At 40.6% G+C, this 20,221-nt stretch overlaps 2 protein-coding genes and 1 pseudogene across 5 annotated transcripts in view; 1 reads left to right on the top strand and 2 right to left on the bottom strand.

Annotated features, from left to right (window-relative positions):
* Nucleotides 1-4,855, top strand: part of KIAA2012 (KIAA2012 ortholog) — a 142,067-nt gene extending 137,212 nt beyond the window's left edge. Inside the window, exons 23-24 of the mRNA XM_025404755.1 lie at nt 2,395-2,553; nt 4,662-4,855. Coding sequence (XP_025260540.1) covers nt 2,395-2,533 — 139 coding nt within the window. The 3' untranslated portion in view covers nt 2,534-2,553; nt 4,662-4,855. The remainder of the gene's footprint in view (nt 1-2,394; nt 2,554-4,661) is intronic.
* LOC112636211 lies at nt 1,350-1,931 on the bottom strand (annotated as a pseudogene). The gene has a single exon (XR_003122145.1). The product of XR_003122145.1 is annotated as a DAZ-associated protein 2 pseudogene (transcript).
* Nucleotides 4,856-5,826: 971 nt separating the features above from the next.
* Nucleotides 5,827-20,221, bottom strand: part of SUMO1 (small ubiquitin-like modifier 1) — a 32,638-nt gene continuing 18,243 nt past the window's right edge. The window contains exons 2-6 of one of the 3 annotated variants that reach the window (XM_025404408.1): nt 19,501-19,575; nt 14,139-14,216; nt 10,743-10,814; nt 6,907-6,975; nt 5,827-6,458 (exon numbers count right to left, since the gene is read on the bottom strand). In XM_025404408.1, coding sequence (XP_025260193.1) covers nt 6,907-6,975; nt 10,743-10,814; nt 14,139-14,216; nt 19,501-19,575 — 294 coding nt within the window. In that variant the 3' untranslated portion in view covers nt 5,827-6,458. Of the gene's footprint in view, nt 6,976-10,742; nt 10,815-14,138; nt 14,217-19,500; nt 19,576-20,221 lie in introns of all 3 variants that reach the window. The other 2 variants (XM_025404406.1, XM_025404409.1) reach the window with 2 other exon arrangements.

The following is a 20,221-nucleotide window of genomic DNA, read 5'->3' on the forward strand; positions in this document are numbered from 1 at the left end:
GACAACCTATGAGGAGGGTCCAAAAGGCACCCTCCACTTTTGCCTGAGGAAATACGAAAGCAGAAGTAATGGGATCTGTGCTTGGGGCACAGAGTGGGTTTCAGAGGATCCTTGTGAAAGACTAGTTAAAAGATGACAAGTGAGAGGCCGGGCGCGGTGGCTCAAGCCTGTAATCCCAGCACTTTGGGAGGCCGAGACGGGCGGATCACGAGGTCAGGAGATCGAGACCATCCTGGCGAACACCGTGAAACCCCGTCTCTACTAAAAAATACAAAAAACTAGCCGGGCGAGGTGGCGGGTGCCTGTAGTCCCAGCTACTCGGGAGGCTGAGGCAGGAGAATGGCGTAAACCTGGGAGGCGGAGCTTGCAGTGAGCTGAGATCCGGCCACTGCACTCCAGCCCGGGCTACAGAGCGAGACTCCGTCTCAAAAAAAAAAAAAAAAAGATGACAAGTGGGGAGAAGTGTGAGTAAAGAAGGAAATTACTCTGACTGACTTTCTGTCCTGCACCATTGATTCAATTGAGACTGGCAGGAGGAAATAGAAGACTAGGGTTGGAAATGGGATGGGTGCGGCAAGGGATGGAAAGGAAAAAGTAGACAACTAATGCGTTCCATTTATAACAAGTCATATAAATCAAAGACAATGGAGATTAAAGACCAATCAGAATAATTTCATAACTTTTTTTTTTTTTTTTGAGACGGAGTTTCGCTCTTGTTGCCCGGGCTGGAGTGCAATGGTGCGATCTCCGCTTACCGCAACCTCTGCCTCCCAGGTTCAAGCAATTCTCCTGCCTCAGCCTCCTGAGTAGCTGGGATTACAGGCATGCGCCACCATGCCTAGCTAATTTTGTATTTTTAGTAGAGACAGGTTTTCTCCATGTTGGTCAGGTTTGTCTCAAACTCGCAACCTCAGGTAATCCGCCTGCCTCAGCTTCCCAAAGTGCTGGAATTACAGGCGTGAGCCACTGCGCCTGGCCCTAATTTGGCAACTTTAATTCTTAGGAAGATCAAAGTTCCCTCCAAACCTAATTTGATGTTTTATTACTAACAGCAAAGACCAGTATGGCACAATATTACTCCAGAGAAGTTAAAGGAAGATCCTTAGGGCAGCTTCACCCACATTCATTTTATGGATACCTCCCCTACCTCAAAATGCTTTAGGGAGGTAGTGCTGCCATTACATGGTTCCTTATTAAATTTGGAAAGTGCTTGAAAGTTTGGGCATCAGAAAGACATTCCAACATGTGTCTAAACTGCAACTTCAGGTTAATACGACTACAGCAGTTACATTGTGAGAAGTGCTGAAGTTATGTGATGTCTTTCCCGGCACAAAGGTTGCCTTGGTTCCTCACCAGATGGTGTAGCCACCATCTGAATCACCCATGAAATTCCCCTTTCACTGAGTTACGAGGACGTTGGCTCCCTGCATGACTGCAAGCTGAGCAGCATTGGGAGGGCATCCAGGAGGTGGAGGAGGAATGTTGCCAGCAGTAGCCCCAGCTCCAAATCTGGCACCTGCATCATACCCTCCTTCCACCAGCACTGTGGAGTCAGGTGGATAGATGGGACCAAGTGGATAATAAGCCATGGGGGTTGTGGAACCTAAAGACCCAACAGCCACAGACTGGGCTATGGGAAGATACAGAGAGGCTCCAGAAAATGCGGCCAATGTGGTGGGGACTGTGGCAGCCCCTGGGTACACAAAGCTTGGACGACAGAGCTCTGAGTAGGCAGGTGAAGCATCAGTATAGGGTGGAGCCTGAAAAAGATGCAAGGTCTGAGGGTATACTGGACTCCCAGGAGGCTGCACAGGATAGGTTGGCTGTATCAGATATTGACCTTTGCTGTTCGTCGTGACTGCAGGTCCGGTTCGTCTCGGCATTGGGGACGGTTATCTTTTCCGTCCTCTTCCTGTTTGGAGCCACTTCGTGTCACATGACAGTCCATCCATCTAGCGTCACCCAACGCCTGAGTGGCGCTGCCACCGCAGTTTTTGTATTTTTAGTAGAGACAGGGTTTCACCATGTTGCTCAGGCTGATCTCAAACACCTGGCCTATCTGCCCGTCTCTACCTCCCAAAGTGCTGGGATTACATGCATGAGCCAGTGCACCTAGCCTGTTTCCTCATCTCTTAAATGAGGGAGTCCTTTCTAGCAGTATAAGAACTGTGAATTACGCCTTCCCTTTTACTTTTCCAATAGGAGGCTCACGGTACTCCAAACCTTGTGTGTAAATTTACTAAATGAAGGGTATGATCTTCCACTAAAATCCAAGATCAACAGCCCAAGTCTAACTGATAATTACTTGAATCTAAAGTTATCCTGCTGGCTTATGAGGACAATTTCTAGGGCGCTTAATCATTATTGGAATTGGGGGTGGGGTTGTCTCCTTAGGCAAAAAGCTGCCTTGAAGAAACATCTTCATTTCCATCAAGAACTCCGTAAGGAAGCCAGTGGTCTGCAGTGGACACATAACATTTCCAGACCATGGGTTTACTCTTATTTCCAGTTCCTACAAATACCCAGGCCTTAAGGCTAGAAGAAAACTAAAAAGTAAGTTGGGAGGTGGTGACAGAAAAGGAGAAATTTCCCTTTATAATAAAGTTCCAGGGGCCAGGCATGGTGGCTCATCCATGTAATCCCAGCACTTTGAGAGGCTGAGGCGGGAGGCTTGCTTGAGGCCAGGAGTTCGAGACCATCCTAGGCAACATAGTGGAAACCCCATCTTTATAAAAAATGTTTAAATTAGCCAGGCATGGTGGGGTGTGCCTATAATCCCAGCTGTTCAGGAGGCTGAAGCAGGAGGATCGCTTGAGCCTAGGAGTTCCAGGCTGCACCAAGCTATGATGGTGCCACTGTACTGCAGCCTGGGTGACAGAGTGGGACCCTGTCTCTTAAGAAAAAAAAAAAGTTCCCTTCTGAGCCCAGTTAGTTCCATTTCATCTGGTTAACCTCAACCCACACCTAAGATATTCTCTACTCTGGAACCTCCATTTCCATCACCCCTCCACAACTCACACACTTTGTTCAAACCAATTGAACTCTTCATTCACCTAAATCCTTTATGTTCTCCAGAACCACATAAATCCAGAAGCCTTGGTGCCTAAAACTGCCCATAATTTCAGCCTGAAACACTAACGTGGTCTTAGGATAGTCAAAGTATTTCATTTCAGTCAATGTATCTGAAAGAGTTGTAGATAAATGAAAATTTTGTAATGCAAATAATTTTGAGTTAGCTCAGAGAAACTAATTTATATATTCACATATATATATTTTTATTATACCTCTCTATAAAGCAAAACCACAATCATTTCACCCTAAGAATCTAAAACTTAACGTCTATTTAGAACAAGGTATATTTGCAATCACTTGATAAATGTCCATTTCAGCAAAATGAGCTGTTTTGTGAGGCCATTCTCACATCCTCAAAATATAGATTTTAGAGCTGCACTGCTGAGTAACACAGCACCAACCGCATGTAGCTATTTAAACTTGTTAAAACATTCTTCAATCACAACACCCCCATTTCAAGTGCTCAGGTCATGTGTGGTTACCAGCTACTGTACTGGAAAGCACAGATGTAGAATATTTCCATGACAGGAAGTTCTACTGGACAGCATTATTCTAGAGCTCTGAACATTAATAAATCTTGAGTTTTACCCTGTGCCCTGAAGAACTAACCACTCACAAAATTTCCCCAGTTGAAAAATTATATTGACTCTACCAGGATGTCTTTTTTTTTTTTTTTTTTTAAAGACAGGGTCTCGCTCTGTCACCCAAGCTAGAGTGCAGTGGCACAATCACAGCTCACTGCAGCCTTGACCTCCTGGGCTCAAACGATCCTCCCACCTCAGCCTCCCAAGTAGCTAGGACTACAGGCACGCATCACCGCACTTGCCTAATTTGTGTATTTTTAGTACAGACAGGGTTTCGTCATGTTGCTCAGGCTGGTCTCAAACTCCTGGTCTCGAGTGATCTGCCTGCCTCAGCCTTCCAAAGTGCTGGGGTTACAGGCATGAGTCGCTGTGCCTGGCCCAGGATGAGACCTGATTAGATATTTAACATCTCTCTTTTAATATTTAATAAAATATCCCTTTAACAAAATGGATGAAGAAAGGTATTTTTAACATACAAGTTACACAAAAGGATGTTACTTAAATCCACAGCATATGAACCTGAATTTTTTCACAAATTTCCTTTGGCCCTACTCCGTAGTTCAGTGTCCACAGATGAAAAGCTTAATATTTGCAAGTAATCCCCTCCAATTCCTCATTAATGTTTGCAAGGTATTTGCTTTCTACAGAAATTACACCTTTACAACACAGAAATCCAACCTATTTGTATTCTGTATTGCTGTTACTGGACTTGCTTAGATTTGATCCTTATTTTAACTCCTTGTTTTATGTAAAAATTAAATAGAAATAAAACAGTTAAACTAGATAATATCAGTCATACGGAACTTAAATATGTCATCTAAACGTTTTCTCAAGCTTGTGGACCCTATCTGAACATTCATTCAATCAATTCATTCAATACTACTTAATCAGATAAGAAAGGGGCATCTCAAATAATTCAACCCACAACAGAACAAATACTTAAGGAAAACATCCTTGTGGGGGGAAATTACCATTGCTGACTTTATTTTCTCCCTTCTTTTACAGATTAGGATGTTGCAGTCAAGCACCAGATAAGAGTGGCTTCACTAAACGTTATCCAAGGTCCCTTCAGAAATCCGATAATCTGTTAAAATTTTTGTTGTGAAATTCCTATTTTATCAGCACTGCTAATCAGATAAGCACAAATTTAAGTTAACCATAGCAGAGTGCAACACATTTAGAATCCAAAAAACTAAAAACAAAAAAATTACTTCCCCAGTAGCTAAGTCCCACCACCTAAATCCTGAGAGCCTTCAGACATTTAGAGACGCAAACAAAATTAAGATACGAAACTATAGATTCACATAGTTCAAATACCCAATCAGATCTGTTATTTAGTCTTGACAGAAATATGCAGCTCATGAAGATTTTCTTAAAATGGGCCTAGTTCCTAATCACTGTTTAATGAATATAATGATAAATATCAGGTGACAATCTAAAAGCTCTAACTTACACCATACAAATAATTTTTCAGTTAGGGTCAAACATAAGAATTAGAAGATCAAGCCAATCAATTTATTTCTCAAAAGGTTCGACCTGAGTAGGTATGTAAGCTGTAATAGTTTATAAAATGCATTCAAAGTGGGTTTTATTTGGTCTTCTCAACTAGTTAGATGACACTCTATTTGAGATAACATGAAACTGGACTGTATGTATGCACACATGCAGTAAATTCTGTGACTCAGCATTAAAAGGAAAAGTTAAGCACTCTAATAGGAACAAACTAATCTGATATTTTAATTTTACACAAAGTTTAAATATTTAAGATATAAATAAATATGGCTGGGCCAGGCACAGTGTCTCACGCCTGTAATCCCAGCACTTCGGGAGGCCGAGGTGGGCAGATCACAGGGTTAAGCGATCGAGACCATCCTGGCCAACATGGTGAACCCCATCTCTACTAAAAATACAAAAATTAGCTGGGCGTAGTGGCACGCGCCTGTAGTCCCAGCTACTTGGGAGGCTGAGGCAGAAGAATCACTTGAACCCGGGAGGCAGAGGTTGCAGTGAGCCAAGATCACACCACTGTACTCCAGCCTGGGTGACAGAGAGAGACCCCATCTCAAAAAAAAAAAGATATAAAGAAATAAAAGGAAAACATAAAATATACCAAACCTTACCATTTTGTACATTGTTAAAGGAAGAATTGAAATTATCGATAAAAATCAAATAAGAATTTTTGGCATGCCCATTTATTCAACATGATTAGGTAACTGCATCATATATATGCACCATACAGGAATATCAAGTTTTCAAAAAAAACAGAACACTGAATATTAAAAAGGTATTGTGGCCTTAATTAAATCCTTGATTCAGAAGGCACTTCAGGAACTTTCAGTGCTTCAAAGTCATTAACATCATCACTGTACAGTAATGAAGAAAAAATTTGTACCATGAGCAATTTCCAGTATTTATGCAAGAAAACCTTATTTTAGGCATTTTCTTTATTTCTATATAATTAAAATAAAATAAGCATTAGTACGATTTTTACAAATATTGTTTATTTTAATGAAGCTGGTACAGACAATGTCCATTTAAAACCCATATCCCAGGCCAAAAAGTACAAATAAAATCAAAAAGAGCAGTGTTCTGTTGTATTCATTTCTGCATGTATAGCTTTATTAATTGCTAATGAAAATTAGAACTTTTCTGGGATCTTCTGACAAGATTTTTAAAAAATCTTAAAATGCCTTTTCTTCAGTGAAGCCATCTTTGGAGTTAGTCATTACTCTCACCTTATCTGTCATCTTGACTTCAACCTGATATTCCTCTTCTTTTGGTCCAGACCCTCAAATTTTAAAAGTAGCTTCAAGTTAAGGAAAGGTCATTTTTCCACAGTTCAGTTCTCTGAAAAACTTCCATCTCCCACTGAAAGTCACAGTCCAGGAGTGAAGCAATCACATGCTAGAACATCAGGGCCAATTGGAAAGTCATTATGAACACTTGCATTGGTCGATCTTATTTATCACCACAAGCCTGAAAATGCAATGTCCTGAAAAAGGTGGCCTCTCTGTGCACACGTAATTTTTAAAAAGGAGAGGGTAATATGAAGGGGACTGAGGCTTGATCACCAAAAATCAGCACAATGAAAACAAACAATAATGAATAATGAGCACTAGAATTCAAATTACCAGATGTTTCAAAGAGATGGGTGCCAGTTTTCAATTCCGTTTTGAACACCACATTACAAAAGAACTATTTTTAAAAATAAAAAAGGATTGAGGGAAAAGAAAAAAAATAAAAAGAATATCTAAACTGTTGAATGACCCCCCGTTTGTTCCTGATAAACTTCAATCACATCTTCTTCCTCCATTCCCAGCTGTAAGAGGAAAGAAAAATGTTAGTAGAATATAAAAGCAGTTTTTAAATTGACCACAATTATGTGGCCACTAATTTAAAAGTGCAAAGAGATCCAAGCGTGAGCCATACTTACACTCCTCTAATATTAAGAATCCTGTTTTCTTTAATCTAAAGAACATAGAGGTGTCTTTCCTTCTGTCTGTTGAGTTATTCATCTTACCTTCCTGAGTCAATTTCACTTCCCAGTTTATTCGCTATATAAAACTGAAGCGTTTTTGACAGCTATGTTAAAGAACTTTTAAATCTAATGAAACATGTATTTAATAGTTTAAATGATAGTTTAATAATAGGATATATTCTAATTTGTTTGGTTTTTGTTTTTGTTTTTTGTTTGTTTTTGTTTTGAGACAGGGTCTCGTTATATTGCCCAGGCTGGAGGACAGTGGCACAATCTTAGTTCACTGCAACCTCAGCCTCCTGGGCTCAACCTCAGCTCACTGCAACTTCAGCATCCTGGGCTCAACCAATCCTCCCACCTCAGCCTCCTGAGTAGCTGGCACTACAAGTGTGTGCCACCATACCCGGCTACTTTTTCTATTTTTAGTAGAGATGGGGTTTCGCCATGTTGCCCAGGCTGGTCTCAACTCCTGACCTGCAGTGATCCAGCCCGCCTCAGCCTCCCAAAGTGCTAGGATTGCAGGCGTGGGCCACTGTGTCTGACCAAAAAGTTTTTAATTTTATAGGTAACATTTTTGTGCAGAATTTTAAATATGAAAATTAAGTATGTTAAGAAATCTAAACATAACACATGCGAATTTAGGATTTTAAAGTGATCAGAATGGCTCTAGTAGTGTTAAGCTATCTTGGTTGCAGAACATATATGAATATTTAAGTAATTATTAAAGATGCTCTTAGGCCGGGCGCAGTGGGTCACGCCTGTAATCTCAGCGCTCTGGAGGCCGAGGGGCCAGGGGGCGGGACGCGGATCACCTGAGGTCAGGAGTTTAAGACGAGCCTGACCAACATGGTGAAACCCCATCTCTACTAAAAATACAAAATTAGCCAGGCATAGTGGCGCATGCCTGCAACCCCAGCTACTCAGGAGGCTGAAGCAGGAGAATCGCTTGAACCCAGGAGGCAGAGGTTGCAGTGAGCCAAGATTGTGCCACTGCACTCCAGCCTGGGCAACAAGAGCAAAACTCCATCTCAAAAAAAAAAAAAAAAAAGATGCTTTTAAAACAATTTTAATTGCCCATATAGCATGGTAAACACTGCAAGGAATAAAATTCCAAATGTTATTAGAAACCTTCAAAACAGGAAGACAGCTACAAACTTCAAGAAGTACATTAATCGAGACAAGTGAACAACAGCACAGGAGCGTCACTCCCTAAAGACCTACTCTCTCCCACTGCCCCAACATTCCTCTGAAAGATAATCTCTTAATTACAAGGAATGTGTAAGGCATGTGTCAGTAAAATGTATTGGATATCTACTGTACAGTCCCAGAGATTATGACAAGTTAGGTCAAGGAAAGTAAAAGATGAGTTTGGAACTTCTTACTGTGCCAGAAAGTAAGGAAGTGTTCAAGAAGGTGGTGGATACTAAACCTAAGGGGAAAATTTCATGAGAAAGGGGATATTTGCATAGTTTCAAAGTGTGTCCCCTCAAATTACTTAATTGTAACAGGAAAAACAGTTAACTACAAAATTAAAAAAAAAAAAAAAAAAGACAACACTTAAACTAAGTGATCAAAGCCTGGGCACACAGGGAGACTCCATCTCTATAAAAAATTTAAAAGTGAGCAGAGCATGGTGGCACATGCTTATAATCCCAGCTATTCAGGAGGCTGACAATGATAGTTAGGATTGCTTGAGCCCAGGAGTTTGTGGCTGCAGTGAGCTATGACTACATTCTAGTAGTCATACTAGAAAAACATACCTTTTTTTTTTTTTTTTTTTTTTTTTTTGAGACAGAGGACTCCTCGCTTTGTTTCCAGGCTCATCTGGAACTCTTGGGCTCACTCAAGCGATCCTCCTATTTCAGCCTCCCAAGTAGCTAGAACTATAGGCATGCACCACCAATCCCAGCTATCAAATGCTGCACAATGTTATTTTATTTTATTTTATTTTTATTTATTTATTTTTGAGACAGGTTCTCACTCTGTCACCTAGGCTGGAGCACAGTGACATGACCAGGGCTCACTGCAGCCTCAACCTCCTGGGATCAAGTGATCCTTCCACCTCAGCCCTCCTAGTAGCTGGGACTACAAGCATGTACCACTAAGCCTAGTTAATTTTTTTTCTTTTTTTTTTTCTTTTTTGAGACAGAGTCTCACTCTGTTGCCCAGACTGGAGTGCAGTGGCATGATCTCGGCTCACTGCAACCTCTGTCCCCCAGGTTCAAGCGATTCTTCTGCTTCAGCCTCCCAAGTAGCTGGGACTACAGGCGCACGCCACCACGCCCGGCTAATTATTGTATTTTTAGTAGAGACGGGGTTTCACCATATTGGTCAGACTAGTCTCAAACTCCTGACCTCGTGATCCGCCCGCCTTGGCCTCCCAAAGTGCTGTGATTACAGGTTAAGTCACTGCACCCGGACAAATTTTTTATTTTTAGTAGAGATGGGTTTTCATCATATTGCCCAGATTGGTCTCAAACTCCAGGACTCAAGCAATCCACCCACCTTGGCCTCCCAAAGTACTAGGATTACAAGTATTAGCCACCGTGCCTGACCCAAATGCTATGCAATTTTAATTGGTGAATCCAAGGAACAGATATACATGGGAGTATTATACTATTCTCACAATTCAGTAAGTTTGAAATGTTTTCAAAATAAAAAACCAATAACCCTATATTATTCCCACTATCAGAAATATCAGTAATGTTACTCTGTGTATGATGGGAATCTATGTATATAGATACACACACACACACACACACACACACACACACACACACACACCCCTTTGAGATATCTCTATAGAGGGAAGATGGGTGGAATATAAAAGCAAAGAAAACCGCTCATAGAATAAAAAAATTAAGGCCGGGCATGGTGGCTCACACCTGTAATCCCAGCACTTTGGGAGGCTGAGCCGGGCAGATCACAAGGTCAGGAGATCGAGACCATCCTGGCTAACACAGTGAAACCCCGTCTCTACTAAAAAATACAAAAAATTAGCCAGGCATGGTGGTGGGCACCTGTAGTCCCAGCTACTACGGAGGCTGAGGCAGGAGAATGGCGTGAACCCGGGAGGCAGAGCTTGCAGTGAGCCAAGATCGTGCCACTGCACCTCCAGCCTGGGTGGCAGAGCAAGACTCTGTCTCAAAAAAAAAAAAAAAAAAAAAAAAACTTAAATGAAGACAGAGAAGCATTAAAAAAAAGGATAAAACAAGATGACAGAGCCAAATATATTAATATACACTATGCTTCTGTATTAACATTCTCAAAATAGGTCAAAAATCAAAATCCAGCCATTAATGTTACCATCACCATGAAAGTATACCAGAAATTTACCAAATTTGAGGAACATTTGTCCATCTTCAAAAACGATGTAGCATGTGCCCTATGACAACTTCAGTACTCATTTTGTTTCCACTGCCCTTTTTATTGGCACTTTTGAAGGCACTATACGGGAAGTTCAACCCAAAACATTATTTCTTCCCTCCGACAAATGATATGCCATTTAAATCAGAGAATATTCAAGAAAAGGGCAGTTTAATACCAGTGAACAAAACTGCTCAAAGGAGAATTTATTTTTTCTTGACTCAGGAAAAAAGTATACTCACTTCTTTTGGAGTATGATTATCAGCAATTCTCTGACCCTCAAAGAGAAACCTGAGTGAATTCATTGGAACGCCCTAAAAAGGTAAAGATAATAATAATATATACATACACACACAAATCTTAGAAAACATAATGGTAACTTTGATGCACAAAAAGCAAGCATGAAAGCCTTAGAACACTACATAGAAAATAAAATTAGCTAATTCAATCATAAATACCATATACTGAGTAGCAACTATTTGCAAGGCTGTCCCTGTACCAATTCTTTACATACAAAATCATAAGTGTTAAACACAATAACCCTGGAAGGTAGGTATTATCACCTTATTTTCATGTTGGGAAATATGAACCTAAGGCTTGGAGCTAGCGAAGAATTTAAGCCCAAACCTGTTTCTAAGCCTGTGCTCTTGACCACTACTCAATTCATTTTGCCCTAAATCTGCAAGCTAGCATAAAAGATCAGATCAGAAACTGGATGAGCACCCTCACTAGCTTCAAACTATACTGGCAAAAATTGGTTTTAAACAGATTAAATCATAAAATTTGGTAAAGCACAAATGGCTAGCTAGCTAATCTACCATAAACCTGAATGGCACAGATAGCACCACAAATATTACAAAATATATTAGTATACATTTTTCTAATCGCTCTTCAACAAAAATAGCTGAAAGGGGAGAGATGGCTCACTTGATGTCAGGAGTTTGAGACCAGCCTGGCCAACATAATGAAACTGTCTCTACTAAAAATACAAAAATTATGGGGCAGGCGCCATAATTATGGTTCAGCCTGTAATCCCAGCACTTTGGGAGGCTGAGGCGGGTGAGTCTCTTGAGGTCAGGAGTTCGAGACCAGCCTGGCCAACATGGTGAAACCCCATCTCTACCAAAAATATAAAAATTAGCCCAGCAAGGTGGCACGCACCTGTAATCCCAGCTACTCAGGAGACAGACAGAAGAATCACTTGAACCTGGGAGGTGGAAGTTGCAGTGAGCCAAGGTCGTGTCACTGCACTCCAACCTGGGTGACAGAGCAAGACCTGTCTAAAAAAAAAATACAAATACAAAAAAAATAAGAATACGAAAATTGGCCAGGCCTGGTGGCAGGTGCCTGTAATTCCAGCTACTCAGGAGACTGAGGCATGAGAATCACCTGAGTCCAGGAGGTGGCGGTTGCAGTGAGCTAAGACGGCACCACTGCATTGTAGCCTAGGCAACACACTGAGGCTCTGTCTCAAAAAAAAAAAAAAAAAAAAAAATTCCCTGGCCTATAGATGGGGGGTGTAAAGACTGTATGAATTTTCTTCAGAGTTATGAAAATTAAATGACAATGAATCTTTTTCTTTTTTTTTGAGACGGAGTCTCACTCTGCCACCCAGGCTGGAATGCAATGGCAAGATCTCGGCTCACTGCAACCTCCGCCTCCTGGGTTCAAATGATTCTTCTGCCTCAGCCTCCCGAATAGCTGGGATTACAGGTGTGCGCCACCATGCCCAGCTAATTTTTGTATTTTTAGTACAGACGGGGTTTCACCATGTTGGTCAGGCTGGTCTCGAACTCCTGACCTTGTGATCTGCCTGCCTCAGCCTCCCAAAGTGCTGGGATTAGAGGTGTGAGCCACTGCGCCCGGCCGACAATGTATCTTAAATACTTATGGCACAGTACACATAATTGAGATTTCAATAAATGTTTTTTTCCCCTGATGAATTTCATCTCAATTTTAACACCCAAATTATTACAAATGTGAAGTAGCTGAACCCCAATTAATGAGATTTTATTAAGTTAGACAATTAAAATCTACAAAAACAGAAAAGACAAAAATGCTTATTGTTTTACTTATCCTAACACCTAGTCTCTCTTTCTTATGTTATTTTTATGTTAGTTACAAATTTAAACTGTTAAAAGCAAATCCTCTAAACATGAAATCTATAGGCCGGGCATGGTGGCTCACGCCTGTAATCCCAGTACTTTGGGAGGCCGAGGTGGGCGGATCACGAGGTCAGAAGTTTGAGACCAGCCTGACCAACAAGGTGAAACCCCACTACTAGTAAAAATACAAAAATTAGCCGGGAGTGGTGATGCATGCCGGTAATCCCAGCTACTCAGGAGACTGAGGCAGGAGAATCGCTTGAACCAGGGAGCTGCAGGTTACAGTGAGCTGAGATCACACCACTGCATTCCAGCCTGGGCAACAGAGCAAGACTCCATCTCAAATAAATAAATAAATAAAAATAAAACTTACAATACCTGAGTTAATATTATGTAATGTAATTCAATTTTTTTTTCTTTTTTCTTTTTTTTTTTTGAGATGGAGTCTTGCTCTGTCACCCAGGTTGGAGTGCAGTGGCATGAGCTCAGCTCACTGAAACCTCTGCCTCGCAGATTCAAGTGATTCTCCTGCCTCAGCTTCCCAAGTAGCTGGGATTACAGGCAGGTGCCTCCACACCTGGCTAATTTTTGTATTTTTAGTAGAAACAAGGTTTTGCCATGTTGGCCAGGCTGGCCTTGAACTCGTGCCCTCAGGTGATCTGCCCACCTCAGGCTCCCAAAGTGCTGGGATTACAGGCGTGACCACTGTACCCGGCCTATAATTCAATTTAACAGACTGATTAAACATATATTTCTTGCCTATTAAATCATAATTTCACTTAAAATATATCTTGATTGTCTCATACTAATTCCAATTACATTTATTTTCAAAACCTATTTTATAAGGCCAGGCGTGGTGGCTCACACTTGTAATCCCAGTACTTTGGGAGGCCGAGGTGGGCGGATACCTGAGGTCTGGAGTTAGAGACCAGCCTGACCAACATGGAGAAACCCCATCTCTACTAAAAATACAATATTAGCTGGGTGTGGTAGTGCATGCCTGTAAACTCAGCTACTTGGAAGGCTGAGGCAGAAGAATCACTTGAACTCAGGAGGCGGAGGTTGCAGTGAGCCTAGATCGCACTACTGCACTCTAGCCTGGGCAACAAGAGCAAAACTCCGTCTCAAAAAAAAAAAGAGATAATATACTAATAATACTACTACTTAAATTTAACATTGGCTAAACACTCATGATTAGAATTACAAAAAAAATTCATAGTAATCACCAAAAAATTACTTCCCTTTCTTGCTGTATATACTGGTAAGCCATCAAGACAGAAACATTCATTTGAGCTCTCTTTACAATTCTGAGTTACTTTTCAAACTAGTTCCACATCTTACGAATTTAAACTTTAAAATGGGCCACAGGACAAAAAAAAGCAATTAAACAGGGTACAAGAAATGATAAGAGTGTTTTCCTTGAGTTGCTAATGGTGAAATAAAACAGGATTTTTCTTTTGACAACCTATAAAAAAAAAAAAAGAAAGAAAAATTAACAACAAAGCATTGTACTTAATACCAAAATGGACAAACCTGTCTTTGACAGTATGATTCTTTGAGTTTCTTGAGATGTGTTGTCATTTTCACTTTGAAGTGAATCTCACTGCTATCCTAAGGAGATAAAAGAGAAAAAAATTATCCCTCTTTGTATAAACCATTTGCTGTACTTGAACCAAACTATTTAATTACAAATATAGTGCAAATAGAAACATAAACTTTGTAACCTGTATTTTTCCACCACAATATTCTTTTTAGCATTCTTAACAGGTTTTCTTAAAACACTGTAATCATCCTCAAAGCTACTGTATACCCATTACAAAAGAAACTGAGTAAAACAAAGTTAATCAGTCTTGAGTGTTAAAATTATCAGTATAAGTAAAAGCCTAAGTAAATGCATTCCTTTATTACTGCATGGCCATTCTATTCTCAAAATAAAAGATGAGCCATCACATCTTTTATTTAACCCAATAGCAACTCAAAACAAAAAGTCTGTCTCCCCAAGTGAAGTGTCACTGAAGGTGGTCACGTAGGAGAAAAGCATATACTATAAAATAAGAGACTGAGAAATTTATTCCTGCCATAAAAAAATCACCACATGGGGCTGAGCGCGGTGGCTCACGCCTGTAATCCCAGCACTCTGGGAGGCCGAGGCAGGTGGATCACAAGGTCAGGAGTTCAAGACCAGCCTGGCCAATATTGTGAAAACCCATTTCTCCTAAAAATACAAAAATTAGCCAGGTACGGTGGTGCACACCTGTAGTCCCAGCTACTCAGGAGACTGAGGCAGAAGAATCGCTTGAACCCAGGAGGTGGAGATTGCAGTGAGCCAAGAACGTGCCACTGCACTCCAGCCTGGGCGACAGAGCAGGACTCCACCTCAAAAAAAAAAAAATCACATGGAATCTGGTTTCTCTCACATTAGTAAAATGAGTAACAACCTGAATTAGTCAAACTGATTTGTGGGATGAAAAATTCTTTTATTCTACTCAGATTGTGAAACAAACTATCAGCCAATCATCAGAAAAAAATACTGGTACTTGCATAATTAAAATTTCAAAGCCAAACTTCATGACTACATTCACAAATGTGTATTTGCAGAAGCTGCACATTTACAATATTTTTGCTTGTGACTGTAACTATGAAGAAATAAAATTATCTCCATATAGATCATTTCATAAACAGACAAAATTCTACAGCAAGCCTCATGCTATACATTAAAATCACTTCCAGGCTGGGCGTGGTGGCTCATGCCTGTAATCCTAACACTTTTGGAGGCCAAGGCTGGCAGATCATTTGAGTTCAGGAGTTCGAGACCAGCCTGACCAACATGGTAAAACGCCATTTCTACTAAAAATACAAAAGAAATTAGCCAGGCGTCGTGGCGCATGCCTGTAATCCCAACTACTCGGGAGGGTGAGGCAGGAGAATCGCTTGAACCCAGGAGGCGGAGGTTGCAGTGAACTGTGATCTCGCCACCGTGGGTTGCAGTGAACTGTGATCTCGCCACCGTACTCCAGCCTGGGCAACAGAGTGAGACTCCGTCTCAAAAAAAAAGAAAAATCACTTCCAGATGAATTAAAGAGCTAACATTAAAATTTTTTTGGCCAGGCGCAGTGGCTCACACCTGTAATCCCAACACTTTGGGAGGTCGAGCCGGGCAGATCACAAGGTCAGGAGTTCAAGACCAGCCTGGCCAACATGATGAAGCCCTATCTCTACTAAAAATATAAAAAATTAGCCGGGTATAGTGGCAGTTGCTTGTAATCCCAACTACTCGGGAGGCTGAGGCAGGAGAATTGCTTGAACCCGGGAGGCGGACGTTGCAGTGCAGTTCTGACGTTGCCTGGGCGACAGAACAAGGCTCTGCATCAAAAAAAAAATAAAATTCTCAATATATTCCCCTCAAGGGAGAATTTTTTTCCCCTAATCTTGGTCTTGGGATGCCCTATTACAAAGCATGATTTTAACCTAAAAACCGTTAAAAAAACAGGTGGATAAATTTGACTTAATAAAAACATAAAACGTCTGTATAGTAAAAGATGCCATAAACAAAAGTTAAGACATACTGGAGGAAATGTTCATAACATGTAACAGACAAGGAAAATGAAGACAATGTTTTTTAAAATCCCACAAATTAATAATTCTTAAAAAGATATTCCACGGCATATGGACATATAGATCAATGTCATAAAATTGAGAGCCAAGAAATAAACCCTTATATCTATAGTCAATTTTTTGACAAGGATACCAGAACAATTCAGTGAGAAAAGGACAGTCTTTTCAACTAATGGTCTGGGACAAACACCCATACAAAAATTACTCAAAATGATTAAAGATTTAAATGTAAGAGCTAAAACTATAAATAAAACCATAAAACTTTTTTTTTTTTTTTTTGAGACAGGGTCTCACTCTGTCACCCTGACTGGAGTGCAGTCATGTGATCACAGCTCACTGCAGCCTTGACCTCCCAGGCACAAGTGATTCTTCCCGCTCAGCCTCCTGAGTAGCTGGGACTACAGGCATGTGCCACCATGCCCGACTAATTTTTTATATTTTTTGTAGAGATGGGGTTTCGCCATGTTGCCCAGGCTGGTCTCCAGCTCCTGAGCTCAAGCAATCTGCCCACCTCAGCCTCCCAAAGTGCTGAGATTATAGGAGTGAGCCATTGCACCCAGCCTTAAAACTCTTAAAACACAAGCGTAAACCTTTGTGACCCTGGATTAGGCAATGGTTTCTTAGATAAATTACAAGCAACAAAAGAAAATACAGATGAACTTAATTCACCAAAATGAAAAACTTTATACTGCAAAGAATAAAATCAAGAAAGTGAAAAGACAACTCAAAGATAGGAGAAAATCTATGCAAATCATATATATGATAAAGGTATAATACCCAGAATAAAAGACGTATTACAACTCAACAATAAAAAGACAACTAACCTAATTTAAAAATGGGCAAAAGATCTAAAGATCTTCATTTTTCCAAAGAAGATGTACTAACGGCCAATAAGTACATAGAAAAATGCTTGGCATTATTAGCCATCAGGAAAGTGCAAGTTGAAACCACAGTGAGATACTACTTCACACCCACTAGGATTATAATCAAACAGATGGATAATTACAAGTGTTGACCAGAATATGGAAAAACTGAAACCCTCATATGTTGCTGCTAGAAACCTAAGATGGTAGGGCCACTGCTAAAACAATTCAGCAGTTCCTCAAAAAGTAAAACATACAGTTGCATACTAGACCCAGAAATTCCACTCCTAGGTATATATCCAAGGGAGCTAAAAACATACGTCCACGCAAAAACACACATAAATGTTCACAGCAACATATTAATAGTAGCCAAAATATGGAGACAAACTAAATATTCATCAACTGATAAATGGAAAATGAAATATATTCTCCCCATACAATGGAACAGAATTCAGCCATTAAAAGGAATACAGTACTGATACATGCTACACCATGAATGAACCTTGAAAACATGCTAAAAGAAAGAAGCCAGGCCAGGCATAGTGTCTCACACCTATAATCCCAGCACTTCAGGCCAAAGTGGGAGATGACTTAAGCCCAGGAGTTCAAGACCAGCCTGAGCAACACAGCAACACCCCTGGAGAGGGAGAGGAGGTTGGGGGGGATAGGGTAGGGGTGGGGGGAAAGGGGAGGGAGGGGGAGAGAAGCAGGGAAGCAAGGGAAGCAAGAAAGAAAAGAAGATGAAACAAACCAGAATAAAAAGCCACATATCAAAGCTAGGCATAGTGGCTCATGCCTGTAATCCCAACACTTTGGGAGGCCGAGGTAGGCAGATCATCTGAGGTCAGGAGTTTGAGACCAGCCTGGCCAACATGGTGAAACTCCGTCTCTACTAAAAATACAGAAATGAGCTGGGCATGGTGGTGTACACCTGAAATCCCAGTATTAGGAGGCTGTGGCAGGAGGACTGCTTGAACCCAGGAGGTGGAGGTCACAGTGAGTTGAGATCAGGCCACTGCACTCCAGACTGGGTAACAGAGCAAGACTCTTGCCTCAAAAAAAAAAAAAAAAAGAAAAAGAAAAAGCCATATATCTTATGATTCCATTTATATGTAATGTCCAGAAAAGGCAAACCCATAGAGACAGGAAGTAGAATCGTGGTTGTCACTGGCTGGAGGAAATAGGATGGGGAACGACTGCTAATGGGTACAGGGTGTCTTTTTGGGGTAATGCAAATGTTCTGGAATTGGCAGTGGTGATGGCTGCACACACTTGTGAATATACTAAAGTCACTGAATTATATACTTTAAAATAGTGAATTTTATAGTATGTGAATTATAGCTTTTAAAAGTTTTCAAAATAAGGCCAGGCATGGTGGCTCACGGCTGTAATCCCAGCACTTTGGGAGGCCGAGGCAGGTGCATCACCTGAGGTCAGGAGTTCGAGACTGGCCTGACCATCATGGGGAAACCCCGTTTCTACTAAAAATACAAAAAAAAATTAGTCGGGCTTTGTGGCAGGCGCCTGTAGTCCCAGCTACTCGGGAGACTAAGGCAGGAGAATCGCTTGAACCCGGGAGTGGAGGTTGCAGTGAGCCAAGATCGCGCCACTGCACTCCAGCCTGGCAACAAGAGCACACCACCATTTCAAAAAAAAAATTTTTTAAATGTTGAAAATAAAAAATAAAAGTCTTCAAAATAAGATAATCACAGAAAAATGGGAAAAGGGTATGAACACAATTAAAAGAAGAATATAAATGTAGCAGACCAAAAAATTATATCTTATTAATAATTAGGTAAATGAAAAATAAACAAGAATGTTTTACCTAGCATATGTGAACAAAATTTAACGACTGGTAGTATCCCATGTTTGGGAGAATATAGGGAAATGGTACTGTCACACTTCAATGGAAGTACCACTGCACTCCAGCCTGGGCGAGTCCACCATTCCACCAATTCTCTGCCTTTTGTCCTTTGGAAAACCCACGTAACTATGCAGACTCATTCCTCCAACAGTTGTTAGCTAACCTTAATTAACATTTCAGAGTCAATAAGATACAGACTAGACTCTAGGGAAATAGGGGGCCAGAAAAGGGGAAAGGGTCGGCAAAAGGGCTGACAAGCCTTTTACTCAAGGTTGGCCCTAGCCTTATCACTTAATAGTATTCACTGTATTTGTCCCTGAAGCACACTAACCAAGAAAACGTTCCTATTTGGAAAAATTAAGGTGATCTAAAACTGCCTGGCAGAGTAATTTAAAAAACAGTATCGGTTTCTTCTACCTCTAACAGACGCATACACAGTAAATAAAAATGCATACATAGTCATTTTTAAATAATTTGCCTTAAATAATTTTTTTTCCTGTGAAAAAGTATTCACATTGAAGGGGAGTCAAAAGAGAAAAACAATGAAACTCACCTGTCCAATGACTTTGAGCTTAATATATTCACCTTCCTTCTTATCCCCCAAGTCCTCAGTTGAAGGTTTTGCCTCCTGAAAGAAAATTAAATTTCAAGATCAAAGTTCCTACATGCTATTTTAATTACTCACTTATAAGTATCCATTACTTTCATTCAGGGTGCAAAATCTGCACCTGAGAATACAAAGAGCATTTCTTTCCATGCCAGTCGATTAAGAAAAAAAGATCCTAAGTCAATTACTGTCCCAAATACCATTCACTAGAAATCAAGAAAGGGGTCTCTTTTATTATAATACCGCATAGTAATGGTCTAAAACTTTACCACGCATCAAAATCACCTGAAGGACATGTTAAACAAACTGTTGGGCCCAAGCCCCAGTTTCTTATTCAGCACATCTATGATAAGACTCTGTTTCTAACAAATTACCAGGTGGTACCGATGCTGCTGGCCAGAGGAACAACTTGCAAACAACTGCCCTGCAGCCAACTCTCACCAGCACAGAGGGAGTCCAACCTCCATGAATTTTTAGACAAACATTCTGAATCCAAGATTATCTTCTCACAGCCTATCATGAGGAGTTTACTTTAACTACAAAACTGTACTAAGAAATGTAAATTAATCATATTAGCATAAGCAAGGCTATTATTTATTTGTTTTTATTTATTTATTATTATTTTTTGAGACGGAGTTTCGCTCTTGTTGCCCAGGCTGGAGTGCAA

The sequence above is a fragment of the Theropithecus gelada genome, chromosome 12 (genome assembly GCF_003255815.1).
Source record: "Theropithecus gelada isolate Dixy chromosome 12, Tgel_1.0, whole genome shotgun sequence".
Lineage (NCBI taxonomy): Eukaryota > Metazoa > Chordata > Mammalia > Primates > Cercopithecidae > Theropithecus > Theropithecus gelada.